The sequence below is a fragment of the Hibiscus syriacus genome, unplaced genomic scaffold, assembly GCF_006381635.1.
Source record: "Hibiscus syriacus cultivar Baekdansim isolate YM2019G1 unplaced genomic scaffold, ASM638163v2 tig00110328_pilon, whole genome shotgun sequence".
NCBI classification, from domain to species: Eukaryota; Viridiplantae; Streptophyta; class Magnoliopsida; order Malvales; family Malvaceae; genus Hibiscus; species Hibiscus syriacus.
In genome coordinates this window covers 6,535,659-6,549,312 of record NW_024062685.1, presented here as the reverse complement: position 1 = coordinate 6,549,312, position 13,654 = coordinate 6,535,659, and the positions used below count along the sequence as shown (strand labels likewise).

General features: G+C 33.5%; 1 protein-coding gene across 3 annotated transcripts; it reads left to right on the top strand.

Annotated features, from left to right (window-relative positions):
• Positions 1–2,346: 2,346 nt before the first annotated feature.
• LOC120118580 (prolycopene isomerase, chloroplastic-like) lies at positions 2,347–6,283 on the top strand. Of its 3 annotated transcripts, XM_039138603.1 has the most exons (14): positions 2,347–2,509; positions 2,540–2,967; positions 3,121–3,327; positions 3,426–3,525; positions 3,620–3,702; positions 3,819–3,875; positions 3,955–4,107; positions 4,223–4,301; positions 4,393–4,541; positions 4,663–4,797; positions 4,946–5,059; positions 5,327–5,437; positions 5,545–5,653; positions 5,898–6,283. In XM_039138603.1, exons 2-14 carry the CDS (start codon positions 2,557–2,559, stop codon positions 5,969–5,971), a joined length of 1,782 nt encoding a protein of 593 aa, XP_038994534.1. In that variant the 5' UTR covers positions 2,347–2,509; positions 2,540–2,556; the 3' UTR covers positions 5,972–6,283. The 3 variants fall into 3 exon arrangements, with proteins under 3 accessions (XP_038994534.1, XP_038994533.1, XP_038994535.1); XM_039138602.1 differs by having other exon boundaries at positions 2,349–2,967; XM_039138604.1 differs by lacking the exon at positions 2,347–2,509 and having other exon boundaries at positions 2,915–2,986.
• Positions 6,284–13,654: the final 7,371 nt, after the last annotated feature.

Here is a 13,654-nt window from a genome sequence, read left to right as displayed (position 1 = left end):
TTAATGCGACGAGTTCTTTCAAATTAAAAAAATAGTCATTGTTCAATGGGTAGAGGAGCAACAACAATCAATGGAACTTGAACAAGACTATAAATAGGGGTTGGGATTTTTGTATTTTACAAACCCTGAATGCAAAAAATAAAAAATAAAAAAACATACATTATATGAAAAGCACGAAAAATATCAACCGGAAATATATGTTACGCCCGAATAATGTCATGTTTGATCGATCCTATGTGGGACCCCAAAAATATTTGATCAAGAATTATAATAGCTCTTCACAAAGTAGGGATGCCCTAAAAATATGTTCAGATTGATTACTATCTAACTGGAGCTTGGATTGTACCAGGACAAAAGGATCCCACTTCTACTGAACGATTGGTTGCATTCGCTATTATTCATCGAAGCTATTCCTCTCAAGAGTCTGCTGCAAACCCATTTATTCCCTTTCTTTTAAGTGTAAGCCAGTTTTCTTTTATCTTGTTGATCGGAAAATGTTTCTCTTTATATGTTTTCAAATGCTGAGTTTACCATTTATAGATTTTTATATTGCTAATTTAGGTTAACAAAAACCATATACTTCTATGTGTATATGAAGGCAAACATGCTAGTTTGATTTAGAGCAAGGCTTGTCAATGCAAAGTTTTCTATGTGTATATGGAGCATAGTATCGATATTGGTTAAGCCCAACGGCCTTTAATGGCTAGTTTATTTAAATATTACAAATGTAGTACCGATACTCATTTAAGGAGTATCAATACTCCCTGTCTTGGGCAGTTTTATTTTACAGAAAATTAATCCACAACGACTCCAAAACATTACAACGGCTAGAAACGACTACAAACTCATTCCAACTTATAGAAACAAGTTGATGACACTTGAAGAAGGTTGGACAATACCTATCCAAGCAATCAAACACAAAAGACAAGTTATTCATTCTTATTTTCCTTTCTCTTGTAAATATTAGTGTTTTAGTGAACTTAATCTTTGTAGACACCTTCATTTTGAGAGATTTTTCTTGTTTACATTTCTTATCCTTTTGTAAAGGGGATTGATTATAGCTTAGCCTGTGAAAAACTAGGGAGTTGTAAATGTTATCTCTTTATCCTGGAAAAAGAAAGAATAAATTAGTGAATTTGTTAGAAAATCCTTAGTGAGGAGCTAAGGTAGTGGATGTAGACTTAATTGAGAAGTCGAACCACTATAAATTCTTGTGCAAATTTTCCAATCCTTTCTACTCCTTACTCCCTAAACTCTAAAAGTCAATTCACCTCCTCTTGGAAATATTCGGTTGTTCAATTGAGCTTTATCACGAAATTCCAACACGTGTCACCAATGACACATGGAATCTCTTGGTTCGAGGGTTAAATTTATTTTAATTTATTAAAATTAAAACCAAATTGAAAGAATATATAAATAAAATGGATAAATTGTGTAATTAAACCAAAATATTTTAACTGTCAAGTCACCTACTCAGTTTAATGTTAACGGCATGTGGCTTGATTCAAACATTTAAATAATTGAGTGATCTGATCGATTAAATCAAAATATCAATAGTCAAAATAATTTTTGATCTTAGTTAAGTGATCACGCGTATAGATTACTCAAAACATTAAAACTATTGTCTATTATGCGATCATGATATATGCGAATGGAAATTATCAAATATTTATATATTATTTACGTTCACATTATACATATAGACGAGAATACGAATTTAAGATATAAAATGTGTAATATATTCACTTCTAAGTAAATTTTTACATTAGTGCAACAATTTGAATTCTAAACTAATAATTTTAGTATTTACTCGAATTAAGATTTTATAAAATGATAAATATATATTTTAGATTTTTATATTGATACTAGTCATAAGATATCAATATCATATGAATTTATATTAATAATAAGGATAAAATGTTAAGAGTATTGATACCTATTTATGGAGGTCGTTATACTGAAATAAAAATAAAAAATGATATTAAATAATTTTTTTAAAATTAAATAATTAAAATAAAATATGTAAATAAATGAAATATCAAATAAAAAGTTTCAACATTTTTATAGATATTCTTAAAAAGAAAAGAGAAGTTAATTTCTTTAGAAATACTTGTAGAAATGTCTAATCGCTGCCAAACCCACCAAAAAGCAGGCAAAAATACCAATCGACATTGAGCAATTTGAAACACAAAGTGGATTGCATTGTATGCTATACAGGCTATTAGCATCCACTTCCGTTTTAGTTATTGCACAACCAACACCGAATTTTCTTACATGTCGACGAAAAAGTATCAAATTTTGGCATCATCATGTGGATGCCACCATCCGTCACAAAAACCCTACTTGGGGTCATCGCCTCTTCACTCGTCGCCACTCGAACTTCCTGGAAAAATTCATTAACCCACTTCAAATTTCACAATACCCCCAAATCACTACTTGCTACCTTCAAAAGCTCCATTCTCAAGCTTTTGGTCTTTAATGGTGGAAAAGTGGTAAACTTTCATCATTTCTGCTAATTCCAAACCCTTTATTTCCTTGAAACAGAGGTCTAGAAACATGAACTTAGGCTGTTACCAAACCATTCAGTTCCCTACAAAAGAAAAGCTCGGGTTTTTGTCCTGGAATCCATTGAAATGCTCACGATTAAAAGGTAACAAGATTGGTGGCGTCAAATTCGGAAACTTTCAGATTAGTCAAAGGAGTACGAGGTTGAAATCGATGCTGAGCGTGGACAGTGTGGTGGAGATAGAGGGGAAGGAAGGAGTGAATAGGGGCAGTAAATATGATGCAATTGTTATAGGGTCTGGAATTGGAGGGCTTGTTGCTGCTACACAGTTGGCTGTTAAAGGAGCCAAGGTTTTGGTATTGGAGAAATATGTGATTCCTGGTGGGAGTTCTGGTTATTACCAAAGAGATGGATACACTTTTGATGTTGGATCTTCTGTCATGTTTGGATTCAGTGATAAGGTCGCTTTCTTTCTTATCTGTCTCGGGTTCGGATTTTTTTCCATGCATTTGAAGTGAATTATGTAATTTGAGTAACTTATTGTGTTTAAACATGTTTGAATTTGCCCTGGTTTTTGGTTTTCCTCTGTTGATGTGTGGTTCGATGTTTGGCAGGGGAATCTCAATTTGATAACTCAAGCATTGGCCGCGGTTGGGCGCGAGATGGAGGTGATTCCTGATCCGACTACGGTTCATTTCCATCTACCGAATAACCTTTCGGTTCGAGTACATAAAGAATACAGTGAATTTATCGCTGAACTCACGAGTAAGTTTCCGCATGAGAAGGAAGGGATCCTTAAATTTTATGGCGAATGCTGGAAGGTCTGTTTGGATTGTGGTGACCGCTACTTACTGTAGTTTTCTATAGTTATATTTTAGTTCATTACTCACTTTTAGTACTTGTTTATATATTTGGCTAGATCTTCAATGCTTTGAACTCGTTGCAATTGAAGTCACTCGAGGAACCAATCTACCTATTCGGACAGTTCTTTCAGAAGCCACTTGAATGTTTGACGCTTGGTAAGGACTGTTAAGCGTTTAATTACTTAATTGTGAAATTTTAAACATAAATAGTTTCATAGCGATCGAGATGATGTCCCCTCTTTGTCTACAGCTTATTATTTGCCCCAAAATGCTGGAGATATTGCTCGAAAGTACATTAAGGATCCCAACTTGTTGTCTTTCATAGATGCCGAGGTGCGTGTCAAAATTAATCTCTGTATTCCTAAAAGAAGAGAAGGTAAAATGAGTCGTAGAGTCTGAGATAGTATTTATTTTCAAGGTTTTTTACTAATACTGTAGTATTCCTGCAGTGTTTCATAGTGAGCACGGTTAATGCTTTGCGGACACCAATGATCAATGCAGGCATGGTAAGCTGTTTGGTTAGTTTTTGGCAACTTTTGTCTTGTCTCTCTTATTTTCGCGTCTCTCATCTGTAGAATGTGGCAGGTTCTGTGTGACAGGCATTTTGGAGGAATTAATTATCCAGTTGGTGGTGTTGGTGGCATCGCAACGTCTTTGGCCGAAGGACTGATCGATCAGGGTAGTGAAATACTTTTCAAGGCAAATGTGACTAACATCATACTTGATCAAGGGAAAGCTGTAAGTTCATTCTTAGTTTTGAAACTCAGTTCAACGCCTAAATGATTGATGGATCTACATGTTGTAAAATGTTATTTATTGCTTACGGAACTGTATTTCGGATTGACTTTTGTAGGTTGGAGTGAAACTGTCAGATGGAAGGGAGTTTTTTGCCCAAACCATAATATCAAATGCTACTCGATGGGATACCTTTGGTTAGTGTTCGGAAAGAACTGGTTACGTTCTGTGTACTGGTTCTTTCAGCTGTATTTTCGAATGACTGAATTGTAATCCGTGGCCTCCCAGGGAAGCTGTTAAAAGGAGAAAGTCTTCCAAAAGAAGAAGAAAATTTCCAGAAAGTTTATGTGAAGGCTCCATCATTTCTTTCAATTCACATGGGCGTTAAGGCCGATGTTCTGCCTCCTGATACTGATTGTCACCATTTCATGCTCGAGGTATTTTCGTTTCTAATTGGCTTCCTTCAAACCAACTCTCTCAGACATGAAATTGATGAGGATAGATTTCTTAGTAGTTAACTAATTGTTTCATTGCATGTTTGTTTCTCTATATGACAAGGATGAGTGGACAAGATTAGAGGAACCATATGGGAGCATCTTTTTAAGCATTCCAACTGTTCTCGATTCATCCTTGGCTCCAAAAGGGCGTCATATTCTGCACATATTTACAACTTCTCCTTTAGAAGATTGGAAGGTAAGCTCAGGCCATATATATAATCTAGAAGCTCTTCCCCGTCCATTATCCCAACCGTCTGTTTTTAGTTATGTTATGGATTTTTTATATATAATACGTTCTGGTTTATTGAATCATTTTATAAAGATTAGTATTTTGACTGCACTAGGGACTTCCTCCAAAGGACTATGAGGCGAAAAAGGAGCTAATTGCAGAGGAAGTCATTGGGAGGTTAGAAAAGAAACTATTTCCGGGGCTTAAATCATCCATTGTTTTTAAGGAGGTATATGCTTTATCTTTATAATACTTGATGCTAATGTGGCTGTTACATGGTTATTTATTTACTTTTTAAAAAGGATGGAAAAACTGTAAGATGTTGAAGACCTGAGTAACACTATTATAAAAATGGAAAAGGGGTTCCATCCTGAACTGATCAAAGCCGACTTCTTGGATTGTACATAAGTAAACAACCTGCATAGAGTCAATGCGACCATAGGGTCCTAACTATTTCGGTTCTCCAGTTACGAAATCTTTTGAAAATCACTTATAGGTAGGGACCCCAAAGACACACAGACGGTTCTTGGCTCGTGACATGGGAACTTATGGACCGATGCCTCGTCAAATTCCCAAGGGCTTATTAGGAATGCCATTTAATACAACAGTGAGTCCTATGGTGAACTCCACTTGTTTTTTATGGTTTAGGTAGTTTTAATACTCTTTTAAGCTGTGATGCTGGTTTGATGGTGTACATACAATAACAACTTGCAGGGCATTAGTGGTCTTTATTGTGTCGGAGATAGCTGCTTTCCTGGACAAGGTGTTATAGCGGTTGCTTTTTCGGGCGTAATGTGTGCTCATCGGGTTGCTGCAGATATCGGTTAGATGTCTCTTTTCCTAAACTAGTGCAAAGATAGCATTATTGTCAATTTGAATTAGAAAAGAAAAAAATGCATAGGAAGTGAGAATTTACTATAGGTCCATGTTGCTCGAACGTAGGGGTAAATCAAACTTCGACTTTTGTCCAACTAGGATACTTCAATTACTTCATGTCAACTGCTTTGGCTATGCATGTTTTTGCCCTCCTGGTTGACATACATAGTTCTTTTTCTTTCTTTTTTAAGGGCTCGAGAAGAAGTCTCCCATACTAGATGCCGCTCTTCTTCGATTGCTTGGTTGGTTAAGGACAATGGCTTAAGTTATAACATATCTGGAGGTTCAGAGAAATATATTGTTGCTTTTTATCTTGCAGGAAGTTGGACAAAAATATTTGTAGAAAAAGATTACATGTTAGTCGAATGCATATTTTTTTTTTGAGAAAAGTTTTGATAAAAATAACTTGATTTAATAGAACTTTACATTTCAACTGAATGCTTGAAAGTGTTATCTAAAATTTCCATGTCAGCACTCTAACGATTTGACCTAACAGACAACACTATAAAAGTTGGAGTCAGATCACATGGAATGAAAATGCAGAGGATAAAACTCAAATTTCAGCATAGTAAAAGGACGGAAACCACGATTTGAGCCAAGTATATCTTCTTTAAGCCCGGGAACATAGATTCATCTTCCGAGAAGTATGCCAAAAATCATGGCTACCAACTTCCCTCGGTCCATAGTCTGTTAAATGGCGGCACCATGCCCTGGTATTGAACCTTTAGAAGAAGCTTATAAGTGTGGTAGTTAAAAGACATGAACACCTGCACTCTATGCAAAATCGAAACTGAATTTCAGACACGAATACTCGAAGAAAAATGAAGAGTCGGAACAAACTTCGATTACGGGTTACATGTGCCTACCTCTACAAAATAGCCATCAGCCAGCATGAAGGTCATCACAGTAACTAAAGCCAGAGTGGTGGCTCCAATTAAAGTGGCTCCTAGTGCGAGTCCAAGACCCTGCAAAAGCAACCATATTCCATTAAAGTGGCTCTCTTCAAGTTTCAATTTAACACCAAAATTAAAATATCAACGGAAAAAATGTCAACCACTAAAACTTAATATAAAAAAGTGCTTAAATTATATATATATATTCATTTGGATGTTTAAACTTTTTTCGGTTAATATAAATATATATTATCAGCGTTATTATTTTAAGTGTCTCATCGATAATAGATGTATCAAAAAATTCCGACAATCACTCAAAATAATATGACATATTTATAAATTTCTAAAAGTTTTATTTAAAATATCTTTAAAATCTTAAAAAAAAACCTCCAAAAATTCTCTAAAATATAAAAAAGAAATCCCGAAATCCTTTAATCTAAAGTATATGCTCTGTGTGAACCAAGCTAATCAATGATTAAAAAAATGATTATTATTCTTATGTCATGTATTCGGCCACCAGCGACTACATGATATTTAAGTATTCATTGTCAAATACTCAAATGATTGAGTTACTAGGAAAAATAGTACAACTTATAATCACCCTAGATTAATTAAAAAAATTAAAATACCAGCCCCGCTTGCCGGTCATTCGGTCACTGCCGCCTCCGTGGTCCGCTAACACCTAAGCCTCCTTTAATAGACCCCATTACCGGCAATTCTTTACCGTTGTCAGTTCAAAACTGCTTTAACAACCATGGGTTTAGAAAAAACCAAAATTCTTAAAATCACTAATTCCAAACCCTACCATCGTCGCCAGCTACCTTCGGCCGACACCGGCACCACCGACGCCGGTGATTCCCCGTTCATTGGAGTACAACATTAAATTTGCAATGCTAATCTTACCCGCTCTAAGCACTGCAACCGTAATTCACCAAGTTTTCCTATGCATCAACAAAAATATCACTTATAGGAACTTGAAAAGACGACATATCTTTGTGAACTATAGTTTTTTTCCCCTCTAAATTTTCAGAATAATTTAGTTCCTGAAAATCTCGAGCTTCACCATCAATAACTGTTGGTCTACTGGGCGACTCCAATGGACAAGAAGGATATGAAGCTATTGCCTATTTGCTTTGGCATGTGAGGATGTCTCTTCCAAATTATCAGTGGTTTGAGCATCATTGTCAAATTCATATTTATGTGATGCTTGACCATTCTCCTTGGGTTCGCGGGTTCCTACAATCGTATTAAAATCCCACTCCAAGCACTACAAGCGTCGATATACGAACGGAGAGGAATAACCGATCTATAAAAGAACATGAAACCATTCTGTTTCAATAGAGGTACGAGAAACATTTATGGGCAATAGAGTACGTGAAGTGGTTGGGTTTTTACGAGCTGTTCCAACCACTGTTGGATTTGATTCCAATAGCCGAACGAGAATGAATACCATAGAGAAGAGTCAAGACCAGACTCTCGTGTTAGGTGATTTGGGTATGGGAAATTTAATGAATGGTCCCCAACAAGTCGGCAGTGGCCATGGTTCGGCGACGATTGAGTGAATATTCAACGGTGTTGGTGGTGACCGGTAGCGTTAGTGGTGACTGAGAAGGATTAAAGATTAGAAATTTAGGGTTTTTTAATATTAGGAGTTTTTGATATTTTTTAAATTATAATTATTTAAGTTTTTTAAATAAAATTTTAAAAATTTATAGACATATCACATATCACATTTTGAGTGATTGATAATTTTTTTAACCGACAATGTTGATAACGTTATACATCTATATTAACCGGAATTTTTTTTAAATATCTAAATGAGAGAAGATATATAGGTTAAGAAATTTTTTATATTAATCTTAAAATTAATTATAAAAAACCTTAGTATTTATTGATAGTAAAAAATGTTAATATCTAGTGATTAAAAGATGGCACGTTTTAAAGTGCTGCTGCTGCTGGGCGTCCTTTGCTCACTTTCTGTTAAGAGGCCCAAATTTCGCTTTCCACTTTGCTTAGGTGGTGTTTGTTTTTGCAGAGATAAAAGGTCTGCAGTCTGCGAACCACATCTGCAGGCATCTGCAGCAGAAAAGATGGATCAAAAGTCTGCAGTCTGCAAGAAGAAGACTGTTTGTTTTTTAACGTCTGCAGACTGCTAAAATAAACTGATTTTTTAAACTTAAAAGAGTTTTGCAATACTGAAATTTAAATAATTTTAGTTTTACAATACTAAAATTTAAATAATTCATACAACTACAATAATAAATTTTTTAGAAAAACAAACACCACCTTATTAATTCTATTATAAGTCTCACATAATCACATGTATTATTAGTTTTATAAGTTTTATAGAATAAAATTTATAAATGATCATTAAATTATATGATTTTTTTTTAAATATGCAATTATGTAATACTTTTAATTTTTTTTAAATATATATTCATAATTTATTTTTATAATTATATGATATTTTTAGAAAATATTTTTTAATTTATCAAATTATTTTATGATTATTTTTATTTAATTGTGATTGTATTTTAAAATTTTAAAAACATAATTTATAATTTTTATATTTTAAAATCTTAATTATCAAACAATGAAATCATTTTTTATTAAGCAATGTGGTTTAAATACTTACATTTTGTATAAAAAGTTTAAATATAATTTAAAAATAACAAATCCAAAAAAATATTATATTTAAACTTAAATCAAAATAATTAAAATAAATATAAAATTTTAATAATATATAAAATAATTTATATGATATAAAATTAAATATCTATAATATAATATTAAAAAAATCAATATTTAATTTATTTTAAAAGTAATATTAAAATTAATATCTATAATATAATATTAAAAATTAATATTTAATTTATTTAAAAATTAATATTAAAATTAAAATCAAATATAATATAAAATTAAATATAAAACCACTTTGAAGAGTTTAGAAGATGTCTGCAGACATAAGACCACGTCTGCGCCGCGCAGACTACGCGCAGACGTTAGAAGAGCTTTTGTCTTCTAAAAAACAAACGGTCTACGAAGCCCAATGTCTGCGCGTGGTCTGCGCGGCGCAGACATAAAAGCTTTGCAGACCTTACACAGTAAAAACAAACACCACCTTAGTACGTTTAGATTGTAAAAACCAAAGGTTTTATTTTTAGCCCAATAGGGCACCTTAAAAATTATTTTGGGATCTATGATATTTTCTATAATGTTGGGTGAATTATTTCATGGGATATAATTTTTTTTTATTACGGGCCCAATAATTTAATATTTCTCGTGTAACTCGTCACCTTGAGATGACGAGTTCTAATAAAAAATATTTTTTTCAAGATTATTATGTGATTTTTTAAAAAAAAAATGACAGTTGGAAGTCGTCACATCAAGGTGACGAGTTCCAACATTCATTTTCTCAAATTTAACTATAAATAGGAGTTGGGTTAGTTGATAAAATTATAGAAGAAACAAAAATGCACTTGTGGGAAGAATATTTCAAGCAATTTTCGGAAGATCATCTTTGGTTTGATTACTCTTCAGATGATTCAGATTCAAGCTTGTCTTCAGATAAGGAGTGGGTGAATAATCAATAAAGTCTATTCTTGGTCAACATAAGAAGTTGAAGAGGGATGAGGAGAAGAATAAAAAAAAGGAGAAGGAGAAAATTGTCATCCACTTGAACCATCTGTTTGCAGTAATGGAAGCCTTACATTTGTGACTTGAAAGCCCAAAACAAACCTCCAAAAACTCTCTTCCCGAGGATTACTTGTCCATCAAATGTGGTTGTAGGATAAGTGTAGGAGCGAACAATGGTTCATGGGATGAAATATTCTATTGCGTACAACAAATGTGGTAGCTCATTGTACGACTGATCCCAATCACTGTACAGTAGTGTCATAGCTTTCCGTTTGGCCACATAGGACTTGGAATAAGACAAAATATAACCAAATGTATTATGTATTGATGCCATTATCATTGATAATGGGATCCTCGAATTTTTCTCCACTAATAGCTTCATGTATGCACATATGACATCAGAGTCTAAGTGTTTGTAGTCTTGTGACAAGGAGTTGAATGTACAACTGTGCTGGTTGTGGAACCTTCTGACTTTCCACAACATCTTTTGTTATAGGTATGAGATACATATCCTCCACTTACAATTGACGTTGTTGTTAATACATCTGAAAAAATATGTCGTCTAGTCAGAATCCACAACAGTGAATTTTATATGAGTTTTTATACAAAACTCCTTCGTAACTAGTTGCACATCCTTCTTACTCCCAAACTGTGACCCAACCTAACTTATTCGATATGACATCTGAGGTCCCCAGTGGGCTGCGCATATATCGGGCATATCAGGAATCTCATGATTCCTCATGGCATTGTAGTTTATCTCATGCATTGCTACTACATGACGATATTGAGGCATCTAGGGTTGGGAACTTTCTGCTTGCATGGCTATTGGTGGATGTGCCCAAACTGGCGGGCATTTTGTATTGCTTGGCCACGAAAAACGCCTGCCTCTCATACATCACCCTTTATATCAAAGGTTTGTCCCTCTGAAGAAGCCTTGTCGATATCAGATTCATCGATTATTGGTGTGTCATCGATTATTGGTGTGTCATCGTCTATTGTAATAGAAACAAAAGTTTCATCGTCCTCATTAAAATCAACAAGGATTTCACTAAATCGCCCGATAAGGTTATCTACATCTAATGATCATGCTTCTGCTGTCATCAGTGCAACAGTTGAGGAAGTAGAAACATCTGTAATTTTGATAATAATATCAATCATTTGATTATTAGAAGATTGATGAAGGCCAACCATAACAGCTATATCATCATCATCATCGAGCATGATTGCTCTATATTTGAGTGGAGTCTTTATAACGATGTGTCGATACCTCAAACTTGAAACAGAAGCTCTGATTTTGTTTTCAATTTTCATCTTCATTTGACTATGAGTTACATTTTCCAGGAACATCATGTTCACGGGATTTTGTTATATGAACTGAACACCATCTTCAGTTTCAATAACTTGGCCATTTGGGTGGACACCTGCAAAAAACTTTTTTGTCATAGCTTCAGAGAGAGATTGATTTTTGCTTGTTCAATGCAATTGAAAAAATAACAAGCCTTGTGAAGATTCATTTGAAGTGAGCCAATTTAAAACAAATACGACCACCCTGCATTAGTTACCATCCAACAACTCTCAAGTGAAATGCCATCTCAGTATTCAATGATTTAACTACTTTTCGATGCTAAATTAATGCATCGTTTCAACTAATTTTTAGAAATCATTTATTGCATCAATTATGCACAATTTCAGTTTTTTCAAAGCTCATTCAATAGAGAATTCAAGCAAGTTTTTAGACCATGGGTGAAAATAGTGGTGCATTATCATCTTCTGCAACTTTTTAGTGATATATCAACTCAAATCAGAAAGTTTTCCAGTGTTAAATTATCACTTAAAATCATAAAAATGTGTATTTTAACCATGCCAAATTATTCAATTATTCAATTATTTTTTCGGTGCTCAATTAATGCACCGTTTCAACTACTTTTCAGAGGCCATTTATTGCAGCCATAATGCACCATTTCAACTTTTTCAGAGCTCGTTCAATGTAGAATTCAAGCAACTTTTCATAAAACGAGTGAAAATAGTGATGCATTATCATCTTCTGTGACTTTTTAGTGATATACCAACTCAAATCAAAAAACTTTTCAGTGTTGAATTATCACTTTAAATCATTAAAAAAAAAGTGTATTTTAACTAGGCCAAAATTTTCAATGTTTCATCTACTTTTCGGTGCTTAATCAATGCACAATTTCAGCTACTTTTAAGACGTCATTTATTACAGCAGTAATACACCATTTCAACAACTTTTCAGAGCTCATTTATTGAAGCAATATTACACCAGTTAGCTTTTCAGAGCTCATTCAATGCAGAATTCAAGCAACATTTCACCAACTTTTCAGTGCTCATTTAATCATCTTCAGTAACTATTAATATGTGTTAGCTTAAAGCCATTTTACTCTGATATTGAAGCAAAAGGGAAAAAACAAAACACCTTTAATCTTTCACTTCAAAAGATTGAGTTTTTTTAAACATGTTAATTGTTTGTGCAACTGTTTTTACTATTGCAAATCTATAACCATGTGTTTCCCCAAAAAATTCAACTATACAAGTTGAAGTTCAGTACAGAAACAAGAGTCCTACTCGAAGCAGTAGAAGAGTATCTTTCTTATATTATAAATTTTCAATATCATGCCCGAGGGTTCATCTAAGCGATAATGTAGACCTTGCTGGCATGATTGAGACATATTTCTATCACTCTTTGTCTAATGTCGATTTGTTTGTAGAGTTCGATGATCTCGACCTTGCTCATACCATTGAGGATGTTGCTTCCAACTCGAATATCACACCAACTCAAACAAATGACCAAGAGAAGAACATAGATGATGGAGACCCTGAAACATGGTTCCAATTCATACATGAACAACAACAACAAAAATAATGGAGAGTTGAAGAACTTAATCTTACTTCTGACGAGTCTATTGATTACGAAGATTAAAACTTCTTAATCAGTACTGCTATGTTAATGATTTTATTTAATGTTTATGGTGTTTGTAAGGTTAGTCTTATTTACGTCCTTATGTTAATGTATTAAGTATGTAGTTTTTCCCTTCCTAATGTGCATTTCTGAAGGTCTACTATAATATTCATAGTTTATTGTTATTTTTAGCGAAAAAATAAAAAAAAAGAAAGGAACTCGCCACCTCGTTGTATTTTCTTTTGAAAAAAATCACATAATAATCTTGAAAAAAATTATTAATTTTTTATTAGAACTCGTCACCCTACGGGAAATATTAAAATATTGGGTTTGAAATAAAAAATTATTCGCCCTGCACTATAAAAAATGTCGTAAATCCCAAAATAATTTTTGAGGTGCCCTATTGGGCCAAAAAAACCAAAACCAGATAACCTATTAGATCATTCATTCATGTTCATTTATTTTTGATTAACTTCTAGGTAAATATAAAATATTTGTTCAA